Here is a 14,088-nt window from a genome sequence, read left to right on the forward strand (position 1 = left end):
GGCAGGACAGGACCCCGCTCAGTGCTCAGCGCTCAGTGCAGCCTGAGCCAGGGTGCTGGTGGCTGACCCCCCGGCTGAGCCCGGTGGGAGCAGTTTGGGCCCCCAGCTCCCCCAGGGCTGGGTGTGCTGCAGAGTGCCCATCTCCACCACCCGAGGATGTGGCTCCTCACGCTGCTCCAGGCAGGCTCCGAGGGTCCTGGCTGTGCTCAGGACAGCTGTGCTGGGTGCTGCGGGGAGGCTCTGTTTGCACACCCTCAGCACCATGGCTCCATGCCTGGACAAAGCGCATGGTGACACCCCCAGGACCCTGGCCGTGGGGGCTGCTGCTGGCAGGGGCTGCTGGGGGGCTGCCGGGGCTGTGTATGGCTGGTGGCAGAGCCTGGGCACGGGGCTGCAGCTCCAGCTGCCCGGCTGCGGCCGGCGGGGAATCAGAGGAGATGGCAGCCAGGGGAAGTGGAGGTGAGCTCAGCCCGGGGGCCATCTCGCAAGGCTGCACTTGACATTTAGGTGTAACTGTGGGCTCCTACAGAACAGCCCATTAAATTCCACCATAAATTGTCCCTTGCACGTAACACAGCCTGCTCCCAGAGCCTGCCAGGAGGCGGTACTGACGCTGGGGTGTCTCTGGTGCTCCTGAGCGATGTGGTCGGGCCCCCTGCTCGCCGTGCGGGGCTGAGCCTCCCTCCTTCCCTCTGGTCCTGTCCCCGGGGTCACTGCCCCACGCCACTGCCCGCTTCTCCACCAGCCCCAGCGGCACAGCAAGGGGAGCAGGGCAGCACAGAGCTGCCCCAGCCCACGGACAGGCTTGCCCTAAGAAAAGCCCATGCATAAGGACCGGTGGTAGCCGCTTTTATTTACACACGAGATCACATGCTGAACAAGGATGCTAGTGCCACTAAAGTACCCGTAACAGCAGGATTCTGTGCTTTATTCACAGGACAAAATATCGGTACAACATTTTTCAAAGACAGTTTTTCTTCAAGCAGATACATCTCACCACCCTCGTGGCTGCACGCCGAGCTGCAGTGCTGGGAGGCGAAGCAGGGCGGCTGGGGCCCTGCCTGCCCTGACCCCACAGGCAGCGACGCCTCCTCCGCTCCCTGGGGCTGGGACTACCCGGGGGCCCTGGTTCACTCTGGGGTGCCAAGGAGGGGTGTGCCCCAGAGGAGCCTGTGCACGGGCTGCGAGGTGGGGCCATCGCCGTGGCCCAGGACCGCAGGGCTGTGCAAGTGAGCAGGACCCCCCAACACGAGCCACCGCACCGCCGACCCGCGGGGACCCATCCTGCAGGGGCTGCAGCAGGGCTCTGCGCCTCCCCAGCTGGGCTCCCCCAGCCCCGCTCACCCTGCAGCACCCCGGCTGCTGCCCCGCCTGTGCCTGGGGCTTGCAGGAGGGCCGGGCTGGCTGCAGGGCCTGGCCACGGCCCCCACAGGCCACCCTTGTGGAAGACTGCAGCGTCACATCACCACAGCTCTGCTCCCGGGTGCTCATTCCCACCTGAAGTCCTGCCCGACTGTTTCATAGAACTTGATATTGTAAGGTCTGTAAAAGTCCCGGAGCTGCTCTATCACCTCGGGGTCTATCTGCACATGAGTCCTCCCTTTGGACTTGCCCAGGCAGCGTGGCGAGCTGCTGCTCTCTGTTTTTTTCAGGCAAGGAAAGCCTTTCGTCTTGTTGAAGTAGAAGTGCTTGTCTGTGATAACCCGTTTGATGCCCAGGAAGTCCTGGACTTTGCCCATCTCCCCGGCCGGGTCTGTGATCAGCTTCTCCCCGCTGACGAAGTGGATCTGGGAGAGGGGGAAGTACTGGAGCCAGCTCTCCAGGTGCACGGCGTACATCCCGATGCGGATGGCATTCCAGGAGGTATCCACCAGCCCCAGGCTGCGGTTGCGGAAGGACAGCCCCTCAAAGGTGGGGATGTCTGGCTTCTTGGAGAGCGTCTGCGTGTAGTCCGAGATGGCGCGGGTGACCGGGTTCCTCACCACCACGATCAGCTTGGTGTCCCGCGACATGTTGAAGATCCGCCGCGGCGCCTCCTTGGTGACAAAGTAGCTGGGGGTCTTCTCCACCGTGATCTGGCTGTCGAGCGTTCGTGGCATCAGGCTCCTGCAGGCAAAGAGGAAATTAGGGTGAGGAAGGAGCTGTGCCGCTTGCAGTGGCTGCCCACGCTGCGCTGGGCGGTGTGCGCGGCACGAGGCTGGCAGGGTGCCCGGTCCCAGCAGGGCAGGAGGACACTGCTCCTGCGGGGTCTGCCCTGGTCGTGTCCCCCCATGTCCCATCTGAGAGCCCCGGCAGAGGGCAGGGGTGTGCCCCAGTGCCCCCACACGCTCTGGCCAGAGGAGACGCACTGCTCCCGGGGCGCTGGAGCCAGGCAGGATGGCACAGAAGGGCACTGCTGAGCTGCCAGGGAGCTGGTGCTGTGCAGCATCCAGGGCTGCTCCATCACCACCAGTGGCAGCTTCATCATCAGTTTAAGGCAAGCGTGTGGCTTCATTCCGCAGCCACGCGGTCCTGCCATCTGCCCGGATCGCTGCCATGGGCGCATTAACCAGGAGACAGCCTCTGCCAGCCTTCGCCCAGTCTTTTATCACGTATTACTGCACTGGTTGCCATTTGCACAAGAAATTACAGTGGCTCCTTCCGGAATTACTGCAATTACCTGGCTCCTCCCCTCCCTGATAGCATTAAAGTGCAGCCAGGCTCCCGCACTCCCTGAGCCGTGGGCACCACAGGCACACACCAGGTGCCAGCCAGAGCCGTGCCGGCTCCAGCCCCCGTGGGGACACAGCTGCCCCTCCTCTGTGTCCCCTCAGCCTGGCAACCAGCACTGTCTGCATGCAGCCCTTGTGCCCCAGCTGTGTGTGAAGTGGAGCTGCAGGGCCAGGCAGTGGATGTGTGCGGGGTGGGCCACGTGGAGAGGTGGGGGCAGCCCGGGGGTGCTGCACCACGAGGGGCTGGGGCCCAGCTTAGGGCTAATTAAATCACTTGCTTTGACAAGTGAACATCCAAATCAAATAAAGACTAATGGGATGGAAAGATTTGTAGGTTGGTCTTGTATTACTAGAGTGAACTCCTGGATCCATCGCAGCCAGACGTGGGGCACAGCAGGAAGCACTGGGTGCCCGGGCCCTTGCTGCCCCTATGCCAGCAGTGGGCACGCAGGGGCCTTGCTGTCACACACTGCCAGGGAGGGAGGAGCTCACCTGGCTTCCAGGTGCTCAGCTTGGCTCAGGGCTCCCCAACCCTGCAAACTGTGCTGCCAGCCATACCCAGCCCCGTGTCTGCTGCCCTGCCCGAACACCACAGCCTGCTCCTGTGCCAGCTCAGGCAATGCCACAGAGCATCTCTAAGGCGTCCTCCGTGGGCCAGGAGCAGGGGCATCACTGCTCTCCTCCCCATCCTCAGGGCTTTGGAAGGAGCCAGGGGACAGCCGTGCCAAACGCAGGTGACCAGCCCCCCAGGCACATGCAGGGGAGTGCGTGCCACAGGCACCCACAGGGTCTCCTGCACTCGCAGGCACCTTATATTTCAGCTGTGTTTACTGCTCAAAAGCATCTGCTACAATTTCCACTTTGCAGTACAAGTTAGTGGCTCAGCGACTGCAATTTAATCGTGCAGCAGAACGCAAGCTATAAGGCACAAGCAGGCGCTGCCTGGGGAGAGCTTTATGGTGAGCTGAGAAATGTGCCTCTGAAAAGGGTTTATTCGGAGCAGTCCACCACACGTTCAACGCTCCGCAGCCACCTGTGCCCTGCTCGGAGCCTGCCGCCAGCTGCCCGAGGCCCCAGGCACAGCCCCTGCCTGTGAACCCTGGGTGCAGCCAGTGCCCCCCGCTGCAACCGCTGGTGTGCAGGGGGCTTGGGCCCCCCTGGTTCTTCTGAGAGGACAGGCAGAGCTCATGTGGCACAGGGGAATGCCTGCAGCCTGGCAGGTCTGTGTCCCCTCCACGAGGGAAGGAGTGAGGCAGAGGAAGAGCTGGTGCAGCAGGCATCTTACCAGACCTGGATCTATTGAGGGCTGGCCCAGTGCAGCCTCAGGACAGAAGCAGTCACGGAAAGCAAACATCAGCAACCCCGCCTGCAGCAATGCGGCCGGCGGAGCAAGGCACTGATTTATTCATGGGATAACCCTGCACAGACCCCAGGCCTTCCTGGCCTGCTGCAGCACAGCTGTTTGGGAGCACTGCAGCCGTGACCCCGACCAGAGACCACCAGGGAAGCATCCTTCAGCCCTCTGGAAATCCACGTGGTCCCTGCAGGGTCCCTAGAACAAGATCCACAGCCACTGCTTTTGGGCTTGGTCTGCAGAACGAACCCTGATGGAAAACAGCTGGGAGGAGACGCAGCAGTGGCAGGGGGGGCAGCACCCACCTGGTCCCAGTCCCGCTGGCCTTGCAGCCCTCACTTGCTCTTGACCAGCTTTCTCATTTGAAAGAGAATTAATTAACTAGCATAAATTAACGGGGATGTTTTACATAGGTACGTGAGCACAGCCGTGGCTTAATTGGCCTTTCCCACTGCTCTGCTCCAAACCCCATAAATCCAGATTATGATTCCCATTGTTTAATGACTGTCAGGAAATGCTAATTTAGTGCCAGGCCCCACTGCTGGCATCTCCATATCACAAACAAGTTTCATCATAAATCAGTGCAGGACAGCTTTATAAGCGAATCACTATTACAATATATTGGTGGAGAATCATAAAACTGCTGTTTCATTAATGGCTCATCTTCAGGCTTGTTAGACTTTCATTACGTGAGCTATTAGGTCCATGTATTTAAAAAATGAAATTACAGGTTCTAATCAATTATGAAAAAACAAAAAATCTCTGCATAGTAAATTACAGAAATGAGACAAGAGCTGTTTTTTTTTTTTTTTAAATGGACTCCCAGTGTTTGCTGCTCCTGAACAACAGAGACTGCTGAGACAACAAAACACAGCCTGAATAGATAAATAAATCACCAGTGAAACCATGCAAGGGAGAGAAATGTCATCCACACATTCATCTTTATGTTAACGGCGGGATCCCCAGAGCTGCAAGAGCTGGGAAATGCATTGCAAACTTAATTACAGTTGACTTTAAAATGATATTTTTGGACTTCTGCATTCACAAAGTTATTTGCATACAAATAGCATGTCACAGAGTTTTAAGCCTCGGGCTCGTGTCTTCAGGTTTGAAGGCTCTCAGCACCTGGCCCGCGGCGCTGCGCACCCCGGTGCAGCAGGAACAGCTCCGCGGCGCTGGGTCCCCCCCAGCTGTGCCACCCTGGGTGCCCCGTGCTGCCTGGACCCGCCGTGCCCCCCGATTTTAGGGTTGCTGCTGCCTCTCCTGCACGGTGCCAACCAGGGCCGAGGACGGTGCCCCAGGGCGGGGAGGTGCAGCCCGCTCACAGCCCTGCCAGGTACCGCTCTCGCACGCAGGTGGGCAGACGCAGACCTTCACCACCACTGCCTGGGGGCCGCAGCGCCAGCCCGCTGCTGAGGCAACAAACTGGGCTGCGCTTGTCCCCAGGGCCACAGCAAAACCCCGCGGCTGTGCTGCTGGGTGGGCAGCCCTGGCCAGAGACGTGCCAGTCCCACCAACACCTTGGGAACAAGGCGCCCTTGTGTTGGTGCCCCAGGACGGACGGGCGGTGGTTTTGGTGCTGCCTTCCCCTGCCCCCGGACGCCCCACCAAGGGGCTCAGCTCCCCCTGCCGTGTGCCAGCACCGCTCATGCTCCTGTCACACACACCAGGCTCTCCCCGCGCTCGTCCCATTGGCACTGCCTGGCTGGGGAAAACACACGGCAGCTTTCTCCATCTGGCAGCGCGTGCACGAGCCGTCCGCGCTTTGTCCTGGTGAGGGGAATCTGCAACGCAGCAGAAATGGAGGAGGTTAAAAAAGCTGATGCTGAGTGAGCAGCAGGGCAGCTCTGCGCAGAAATCATTAGGGAGGTAGTGGAGTGAACTCCTCTCCGGCCTCACAGCAGTGTGGGCTGCAGGAACGCCTCTCCCCTCGCCTGCACAGGGACCAGCCCAGGGAGCAGAGCCACCTCCTGGGGGGCAGCCGCTGGGGTCCCCTCTGAGGAGAAGGGGTGGGAGGCACTTCCCAGCAGCAGTGCCGGGGTGCAGCTCCCTCGTCATTCCAGCACACGCCTTTCAGCAGCCACAGGCTTTCCACTTCATTTGCTTTTCACTGTGCTTGCCAAGAAGGCTAGCCCTCTGACCACCAGAGGGATTTAATTATCGGGGCATCGCAGCTCTCCCCGCCTGCCAGGCGTGGGCTGCAGACACATCTGCTCGCGGTGCCCATGCACACAGCTCCCACCCGGCTCCCCCCAGCCCTCCCCAGCCTTCCCTCCCTCCAGCCGTGCTCTGCTCGGCCGATGACGCAGGCAGGCCCACAGCCCCTTCCCTACAGCACGGCGGGCTCCCCGAGGAGGTTGGCATCGCTGCTGCTGTGCTGGGGAGAGGGCAGGTGCCCCCAGCCCACCGTGCCCCCAGCCCTCTGTGCCCCCACAGAGCAGCTGCCCTGGCCCCACTGCCATTCTGCGAGCCCAGGATGCGCCCCAGGGACACGCAGCAATCCCTCTGGGCTTCCCAGCACCAGCCAAATCCCCTGCTCAATGCATTAATCTGGCTGGAGATACAGCACTAATTCCTCTTGAATTAGAGATTATTTTCATTGTAGTTACTAAGTTCTTAAAGCCCTTTAGTGACATTTTCTGTGAGTGCTAACACTCGCTTCCTACCCTCAGATTCGGGGTTGTATTTGCCCCCTTACTGGAGCGAGGGGATGGGTGCACCCAGGGGGGTGGCAGGAGCTGCAGGAGGACGCTTCCCAGGTGCCGGCAGCAGCACCGGGGCAGAAGCCACGTCCCTGCCCCGAGCTGGTGGCCGTCCCCTGCAGCGCCCGAAGCCGGCACATCCCTGCCCGGCCCTGCTTGTGGCTGCCCCGGCTGCACGCTGCGAAGGCAGCGCCTGCCCTGAAGGAGTTAACTTCTCGCCAGCACCTTTCCCAGGCCTGAATTATTAATTTTCTCATAATCTGCCTTTGGGCACCCTGCGGCCCCTACAACGCTCCCACATTAAAGAAACATACGCTCCCTTGCTGCCTACGTTGCTTTGATGTCGAACATGCGTGAAACACTCTCCCAGGGATAAATTTGTACAAAAATTCATCAGATGATTGAGATATTGCAGATAAGCGTGCGGGGGGGAGCACACACTCGATAATCCCGTTACAGCCCAGGTCTGCATCCAGCCCGTGCAGCACGCAGCAGAGCTGCCAGCTCCTGGGTAAATATTTGCCTGTTGCCGCTCGCTGTGTGCAGAGGATTTGGCGAGCACATCCAGGGCTCTCCTCAGAGGCCGCAGACTGAAGTGTGTGTAATCCTGGACTTCATCCACTCATCGGCATAAAAACAAACTGTTTAATTTGGCAAAAAAATCCCAAGTGCTGGCTCTCGTGATGAGGGTCGAGCGCTTTCCCTCAGCCACCCAATGTCATGGGCTCAGCGCCTGCTGCCTGGGCACGGGGAGAGGGGAGCCTGGGTGGGCAGCGAAATCCTGCAGCACACCCAGCACCTGCTGGGCTCCCCTCAGACCCGCTCCCATGCAGCCAGCCTGGCTGGGGTGCACAGGGTGCCTGGGCAGGCACTGGTGATGCGGGGACCCAAAACGCTGCTGCTCTGAGCCTGCCTGCAGCAGGCAAACAGCCCCCAGCTGACTCTGAGCCCTGTGCCCCGCTGCAGAGGGGCCATGGCATGCTGTGCTGTGCTGTGCCATGGCATGCTGTGCCGTGCTGTGCTGTGCTGTGCTGTGCCATGGCATGCTGTGCCGTGCTGTGCTGTGCCGTCCTGTGCTGTGCCGTCCTGTGCTGTGCCATGCTGTGCCACAGGTGCACGTGGGGCCAGTGCTGGGCTCGGCAGGACTTCAGATGCTGTCAGTAGATGAAAGCTCAAGCAAAGCTCCACGAAGGTTTAAGCAAAACTGGGTCAAGCATGCGAGAAACTGAGGTGTGAGGAAGATAAAATAGCTCTTCTGGTGGAGTGACTTTGCAGCAGACTCTCAGGACACAGCAATACAGCAGCCGATGCCTAACAGCTGGCAGTCATGCCGTTACAGAGCACCGTGAGGAGTCCACAGGGCGCTGAGCACCAGCACCAGTCCCCAGCCCCAGTCCCCAGGTCCCCCAGGCCTCCCCACGGCAGTGTCCCCTGCTGAGGATGGCCACGCTGCGAGGGCCGGGGGTGCTGGCCCCAGGAGGAGGGCTCTCAGCTGAGCAGGATGGACTCGGCTGCGTCCCCCTAAAGCCTGCACAATTCAGGGATCACACCATCACCCACACTGGGAAAATGATGACCTGAGGGACGACCCAGGGAAAGCCCGTCCCAGCACCGTGTCCCTCCTGCCACACCGTGAGAACACCTGGGCCCTGCGCCGAGGCAGCCCGGAGCTTTAACGATGGATCAGCTCCCTTTAATAAATGTTTATGTTCAAAGATTTTACACCAGTGCTCACAGACAGATAATGAGGGACATTTCAATGCATAAAAGCAGTGTGAGCACAGTAATTAACTTTGTTGCTGATTCATTTTTAATCATTCAAATGCTCCAGAGATTTGCTGTGTCCTTTAAGTCAACAAAATCTTTTCCAAAGGGCACACTGCCGATGCCCTTCACGCACGCAAGCCTGGGTGTAACTCCCGTCCCTGTAAATAGCCACCCAGCACCGACTCCCAGCGCCCAGCAGCCACAGGCCAGGCAGGGAACAACCCGCAGGGGAGCACATCCCAGCCCCGTGCAAACCAGCCTCCCGGGGAGGCCGCAGCGCACGGAGAAGGGCTGGGGTTGCCCCTTGGCCATTCCCACAGCAACTGTTTTCAGAGGTGAAACTTCCAAAATGAACACTCATTAAAAATCACGTAATGTGCCTAACCGAAAGCTCAAGCCGGAGACGCGCTGCCCACGTGGTGATATTCCAGTGCTTGGAACGTGCAAAGGAACAGGGCGGCGTGCTGGCACCCAGAACACAGCAGCGGCCCCTCGCACGATGCAGCCACCCCTCACACACCTCTGACACGGCCCCAGGCCAGCCGGGCTGTGCCACCAGCCGCTGTTTGCCAGCCCCAGGGCTCGCTCTCTCCCACGGGGCTGGGGTCCCTGCAGCAGATGCCTGAGGCCGCCACAGCCCAGCAGCCTTCGCTCGTCAGCTCCATGGAGCATCCATGCCCACGGCCACGCCAGGTTCTGAGAGAGATTTCATGCTACTGAAGCGAAGGTTAGAACAAATTGCAGTGTTTACAAACAAGGTCATGGAAGACAGAATGAGAGCACGCATCATTAATATTGAAGACTTGGCACCCTACAAGGATTTACCTCCCTGCATTCTCCCAGGCTCCAGGGCTCTGGCTGCCCCAGGCCCACCCCAGGCCCACGGCAGCAGCCAGGGCAGGCGCTGCAGGCAGGGCAGCTCCTCAGGCACACGGCCTCTGCCGGGGGCCCGCACCCATTCCTCTGCGCCTGGGCGCTCTCTGAAGTCAAGGAAACTTCAAAGCATCCTTGAAGCTTGCTGCCTTCCTCTCTTCTTGCTAATTAACTTTAGCAAAATGCACTGTCAGTCAAGCCCACAAAACAGTCGGTGTCGTTGGGCAAACCCTAATGGGCTCCCATTTGTGTGTGAGCCAACCTGGCCATTAGCAGAGAGCAATTAGCGAGGCGGAGTGCGGGAGCCAGGGCTTGCACGCTCCCTCTGCAGGCGTGGGGGGTGCAGCGTTTTCCTCCCCACCCCGGGTCTGTTCCCCAGGCAGCCAAGAGCACGGCAGGGAGGCTGGCAGGGGAGGCTGGCAGCACTCAGTGAGCTGCCCTGGGACAGGATCCACGCGGCTGAATCCCAGCTGGAGCCGCCCAGGGCTGCCCATGGCACCAACGCCTCCCAGCTCAGCTCCCTGGGGACAGCGACGCGGCGGCGCTGGAGCATTTCATGGAGTTACTCAGGAATCTTGGAGAGGAAAACTGCACCCACGGTTGCTGCTCAAAGTTAACTGCAAATTAAACGACCCTGTCTTCCCTGTGCTCTGGAAAATATTGAAGGTTATTGGCACGCTACCTGCAGCAGGAAAAGCTCTGTATCGAACATTTAGTCCAGGATTGGTAATGAATCGATATTCCCCAGTAGCTGGCTGTTTGGTTTCAGTTGTCTTAAAACAGATCTTGCTAAAAATACCTTTCCTGTAGTGTATCTCTAGCTAATGAGGTGGATTAGAGAGGCTGATGGGAATTGGGAATGGCATGGGTGTTTCTGGGCTGCTGTCATTAGGCAGGCAGCTCCTGAGCTGCGTGGTCTCGCAGGGGGGAGAGCAGAGGGGTCCCGCTCAGGGCCCACTTGAAGCATGCAGTCTCCAAGAGGAATGAGCCAAGGCTGCCCTGGGAGAAGGCAGGAGGTGCTACAGGAGCCACCACGGAAACAGCAGCTGTGAGTAGGCAAGGCATTTGGAACCAGCAAGGACAGCAGCATCACAGCTTCCCTGTCACTGCTTCTGCCACCTCCACATCGGCCCATCTCAGGGTCAGGGGAAAACACAGGAAAACAGAAGCTCATGATTTTGGAATGTCACAGGGAGTCAGCTCTCTCGCTGCTCCCACCTGCAGCAAAGACCTGCCTGCGCCCTCCATTTGGCTCCCCACTGGAGCACAGGATGGGGCTGGACTGGTGCTCGGCCATCACAGGGCAGGGGCTCCTGAAGCTGATGTCTCTGCTCACAAGAGGGGAGCCTTTGCCCTTCCACGCAGCCCGTGCTCTGGCTCTCCCCTCTCCCCAGCCAGCAGGAACAGGCGGCCCCTGTGCTGGTCCTGGCTGGCAGCCTCTCACAGCCGGGTGCCAAGAGCTCTGCCCTTCCCCGGGGCACAGCCACCGCCAGGACCCTGCTCCTGCCTCCTTGGTCTCTTGGCAGCGACACAAGCTCGTCATGCTGTGGGTTAGACCTGCTCCACATTTAATTGCTCCACTTGCAAGAAGTAAAATCAATTCCACACTTTATACGTTAGCAGCCTCCGCGCTTATGTTTTGGCACATTTGTGAGGTTAAAAAAAAAAAAAAGTAATAAAACCAGGGAAGTGTCATTTAATTGTTTTATCTGAAGTAATTTGGAAGCTCTGCTGCTCTGATGCGATCTATTGATCTGGACACAAAGCCAGGCCCCGGCAGCACCCGGCCACGCTCCCAGCACAGCCACCACCCCTGGAGCAGTGCCGCGGGGTTCGGTCCCATGCTGCCGCCGAAGCCCCAGCCCCAGGCTCCCCACAGCCCACTGCAGCCACCACGCGTGGGGAAGCGCCAGAGCCCAGAGAGCTTGCAGAGCCCAGGACTGCGAGCAGGACCTGGACACAGGATGGGGAGGCCATTTCCCAGCCAGGTGCTGAGCACACGCAGCTCCCCTCTGAGCGAGGCGCTCGGTAGGACCTGTGTCCTGCTGCCTTGCCCATCCCGCTGTTTGGTGCCCCTCAGCCAAACCACTGCTGCTCCTGTTCTCGTTCGCCTGTACTGCAGAATCGCTCCCGATTGCTTTGAGGCAATGCAGGACAGGTGACAGCATCTGACATCTGGATGGGGGGACAAACCTGCTGAGGGGCAATGGCAGGTGAAGGGTAGGAGGAACTGGGCTGGCTGCAGTTCCCTTAGGACAGACACAGCTTCAGAGAGCTCCACCCACACCTGTGCTGGCTCTCCAGTCACCTGCCAGCGGTGCCACAGCAAAAGGAACAGAACATATCCCTCTGCAGGGTTCGCCGTGACCCACGTACAACTCAGCAGTGGAGCTGCCTGCATCTGCTGACAGCCCTCCCCGAGCAGTGCCTGAGCTGCCTCCCCAGCACAGACCCTGGTGCCGGTGCCAACGGCTGGAGAACCACCCCTGCGATACACAGAGCAGTTCTGACCTGCTCGCAGTCAGAAAGCAGCGTCCTGACGCCACAGGCATGACTCATGTCTGGCCAGCAAGGAGACAGATACAGGGATCCCAGAAGAGCTGGGAGTGAGCATCACATCGCGGTGCCTCCCAACCCATTTGGCAGCCGAGGAGCACGGCTCTGTCCGGGGACAGGGCACATCTCTGTTGGAAAACCCCTGCTGAGACAGGAGTAAGTGCATGAGAGGGGAAGGGAGCAGAGCTGGGCGCACAGCCCCATGGGCTGCTTCCCACAACCAGCTCCAATGCTCTGCCTGTGCTGGGCATCCTCCTGCTGCAAGCTCACAGGCACCAGGGGGCTAACAAAGCCTCCACTGCTTCCCGATGACCCCACAAGCACCCAGCCGTGCCTGAGAGCACCCAAAATGCCCGCAGCACTTGTCATGACACACAGCATAAAAACGCCAGGACACTGGGCCAAACACTGTGGGCAGAGGCCAGCTCACTGCCCACAGCACAGGGATGAGCCCAGGCATGGCGCTCGCTGCCTCTCTGAGCACCGCTGAACTGCCCTCAAAAGCCTTTATTCAAATTAAAATCTTACCATCTCCTGCTGGAGATGCACTCACTGCTCTCTGCAAAGTATTGGGGATCGCAGACACACGCACTTGGCTGAGTTGAGACAGAGGAGATGGGGGAGGGCAGGGGCTCTGAGGAACCCTGAGCAGGGCTGCAGCACCAGGGACAGTAACTGTGCCATCCCGCAGCCTTGTGACTCGCCCCTTCTCACTGGCGGGTGCTTCTTCCGACGGTGGGAAACCTGCTTCACCGTCCTGGCTCCACCGCCAGGGGCCCGCAGGGACGGGGCTGGGGCGTTTGCACCCACAGCGTGGATGCGGGTCTGGGGGCTCCAGAAGCCTCGCGGGAGGGAGCCGCACGGGGCTGGGGCACGGGCTGCCCTGCCAGGGACCGGCCTCCCCCCGCGCTGCTCGGCCCTTCAGAAGGAGGACGGTGAGGATGAGGAGGGAACCTCCCCGGCTCGGCCGCCAGCGCCAAGCCTCGCCCGTGCGCTGCGCCCGCGGGCGCTCCGGGGATGCGCGGCGCCGGAGGGCTCGCGAACCACGGCGGGCGCAGCCTCGGGACCCGTCCCCGCCCGCCACCGCGGGCACCGGCACCGGGCACCGGGCAGCGCCGTGGCGATTCGGCCCCGCGGGCCGGGCGGGGTGCCCGGGGCCGGGCGCTCGGCGGGGCCGGGTCCGGGTCCGTTCCGCGGAGCCGCCCTCACCTGTACCACTCGAGCCCGCGGTCGTAGTTCCTGTCGAAGAAGTGGGGCTCGGTGCCCAGGGCGCGCACGTCGGGGTGCGCGCGGATGAACTCCAGCACGGCGCGGGTGCCGCCCTTCTTGACGCCCACCACGATGGCCCTCGGCAGCCGCTTGGCGCCCGGGCGGCCCGGACCCGGGGCGCTGCCGGCCGGCGGCGCGGGGGGCTCCCGGGGGCGGCGGGCGGGCGCGGCGCTGCCCGGGGGCTCCGCGGGCGGGCGGCCGCACGGCCGCGACTTCTGCAGAAGTTTCTTGGCGGCGGCGGCGCTGCGGGCGGGCGCGCAGCGGGCGCGGGGCGCGGCGGGGCCGCCGCAGCAGCAGAGCAGGCTGTAGCACAGGTAGGAGCAGGACAGCGACAGCGTCAGCGCGAACAGCAGCCGCCGCGCCAGCCGCCGGGACGGAGCCAGGGCCCGCCCGCCCTGCGCCCTACGCGCCATGGCTCCATGGGGCCGGCCCGGCGGGCATGGCGCGGCCCGGCCCGGCGCGGCTCGGCGCGGCGCAGGCGAGGCGCTGCCCCCGGGGCCCGGCGGCGCGGCCGCTCCGGCATGGCCCGGGGCTACGCGGCGGCGCGGCCGGGCCGCCCCGGGGGGCTGCGCCCGCCGCCCCGGCCCCCGCGCGCCCGCGGCCCCGGCGGCGCGGCTCCCATCCCCGGCGGGCGCGGCGCTCCGGACGGCGGCGGCGGCGGCGGCGGCGGCGGCTGTGCCTCCGCGGGAAGTGCCGGGGCAGAGGCGGCGGCGCTGCTATTTAAGGGGCCGCCTGACGTCAGCGCCGCCCGGAGCCCCCGCGATCGCTCGGCGGGGCCGGGGCTGGGGCCGGGGCTGGCACCGGCACGGGGACCGGCCTCGGGACCGGCCTCGCTCTCTCGCCGCGCCGGGACCGG

The 14,088-nt window shown here is 61.8% G+C and overlaps 1 protein-coding gene across 1 annotated transcript; it reads right to left on the reverse strand.

Moving 5' to 3' along the window:
- Positions 1–854: 854 nt before the first annotated feature.
- Positions 855–13,879, reverse strand: HS3ST2 (heparan sulfate-glucosamine 3-sulfotransferase 2). Its single transcript, XM_082772373.1, has 2 exons — positions 13,173–13,879; positions 855–2,106 (listed from the first exon to the last, which is right to left on the reverse strand). The coding sequence occupies exons 1-2, from the start codon at positions 13,643–13,645 to the stop codon at positions 1,488–1,490; spliced, it is 1,092 nt and encodes a 363-aa protein (XP_082628499.1). The 5' UTR covers positions 13,646–13,879; the 3' UTR covers positions 855–1,487.
- Positions 13,880–14,088: the final 209 nt, after the last annotated feature.

This window comes from Aythya marila (assembly GCF_965140915.1).
Source record: "Aythya marila genome assembly, chromosome: 15".
Taxonomy (NCBI): domain Eukaryota; kingdom Metazoa; phylum Chordata; class Aves; order Anseriformes; family Anatidae; genus Aythya; species Aythya marila.

Excerpts from the sequence above, each read along its gene's own strand:
- HS3ST2 (XM_082772373.1), bottom strand. The coding sequence starts at position 13,645 with ATGGCGCGTAGGGCGCAGGGCGGGCGGGCCCTGGCTCCGTCCCGGCGG. Across the intron at positions 2,107-13,172 it reads CGCGGGCTCGAGTGGTACAG|GAGCCTGATGCCACGAACGC; the intron begins GTGAGGGCGGCT and ends CTTTGCCTGCAG.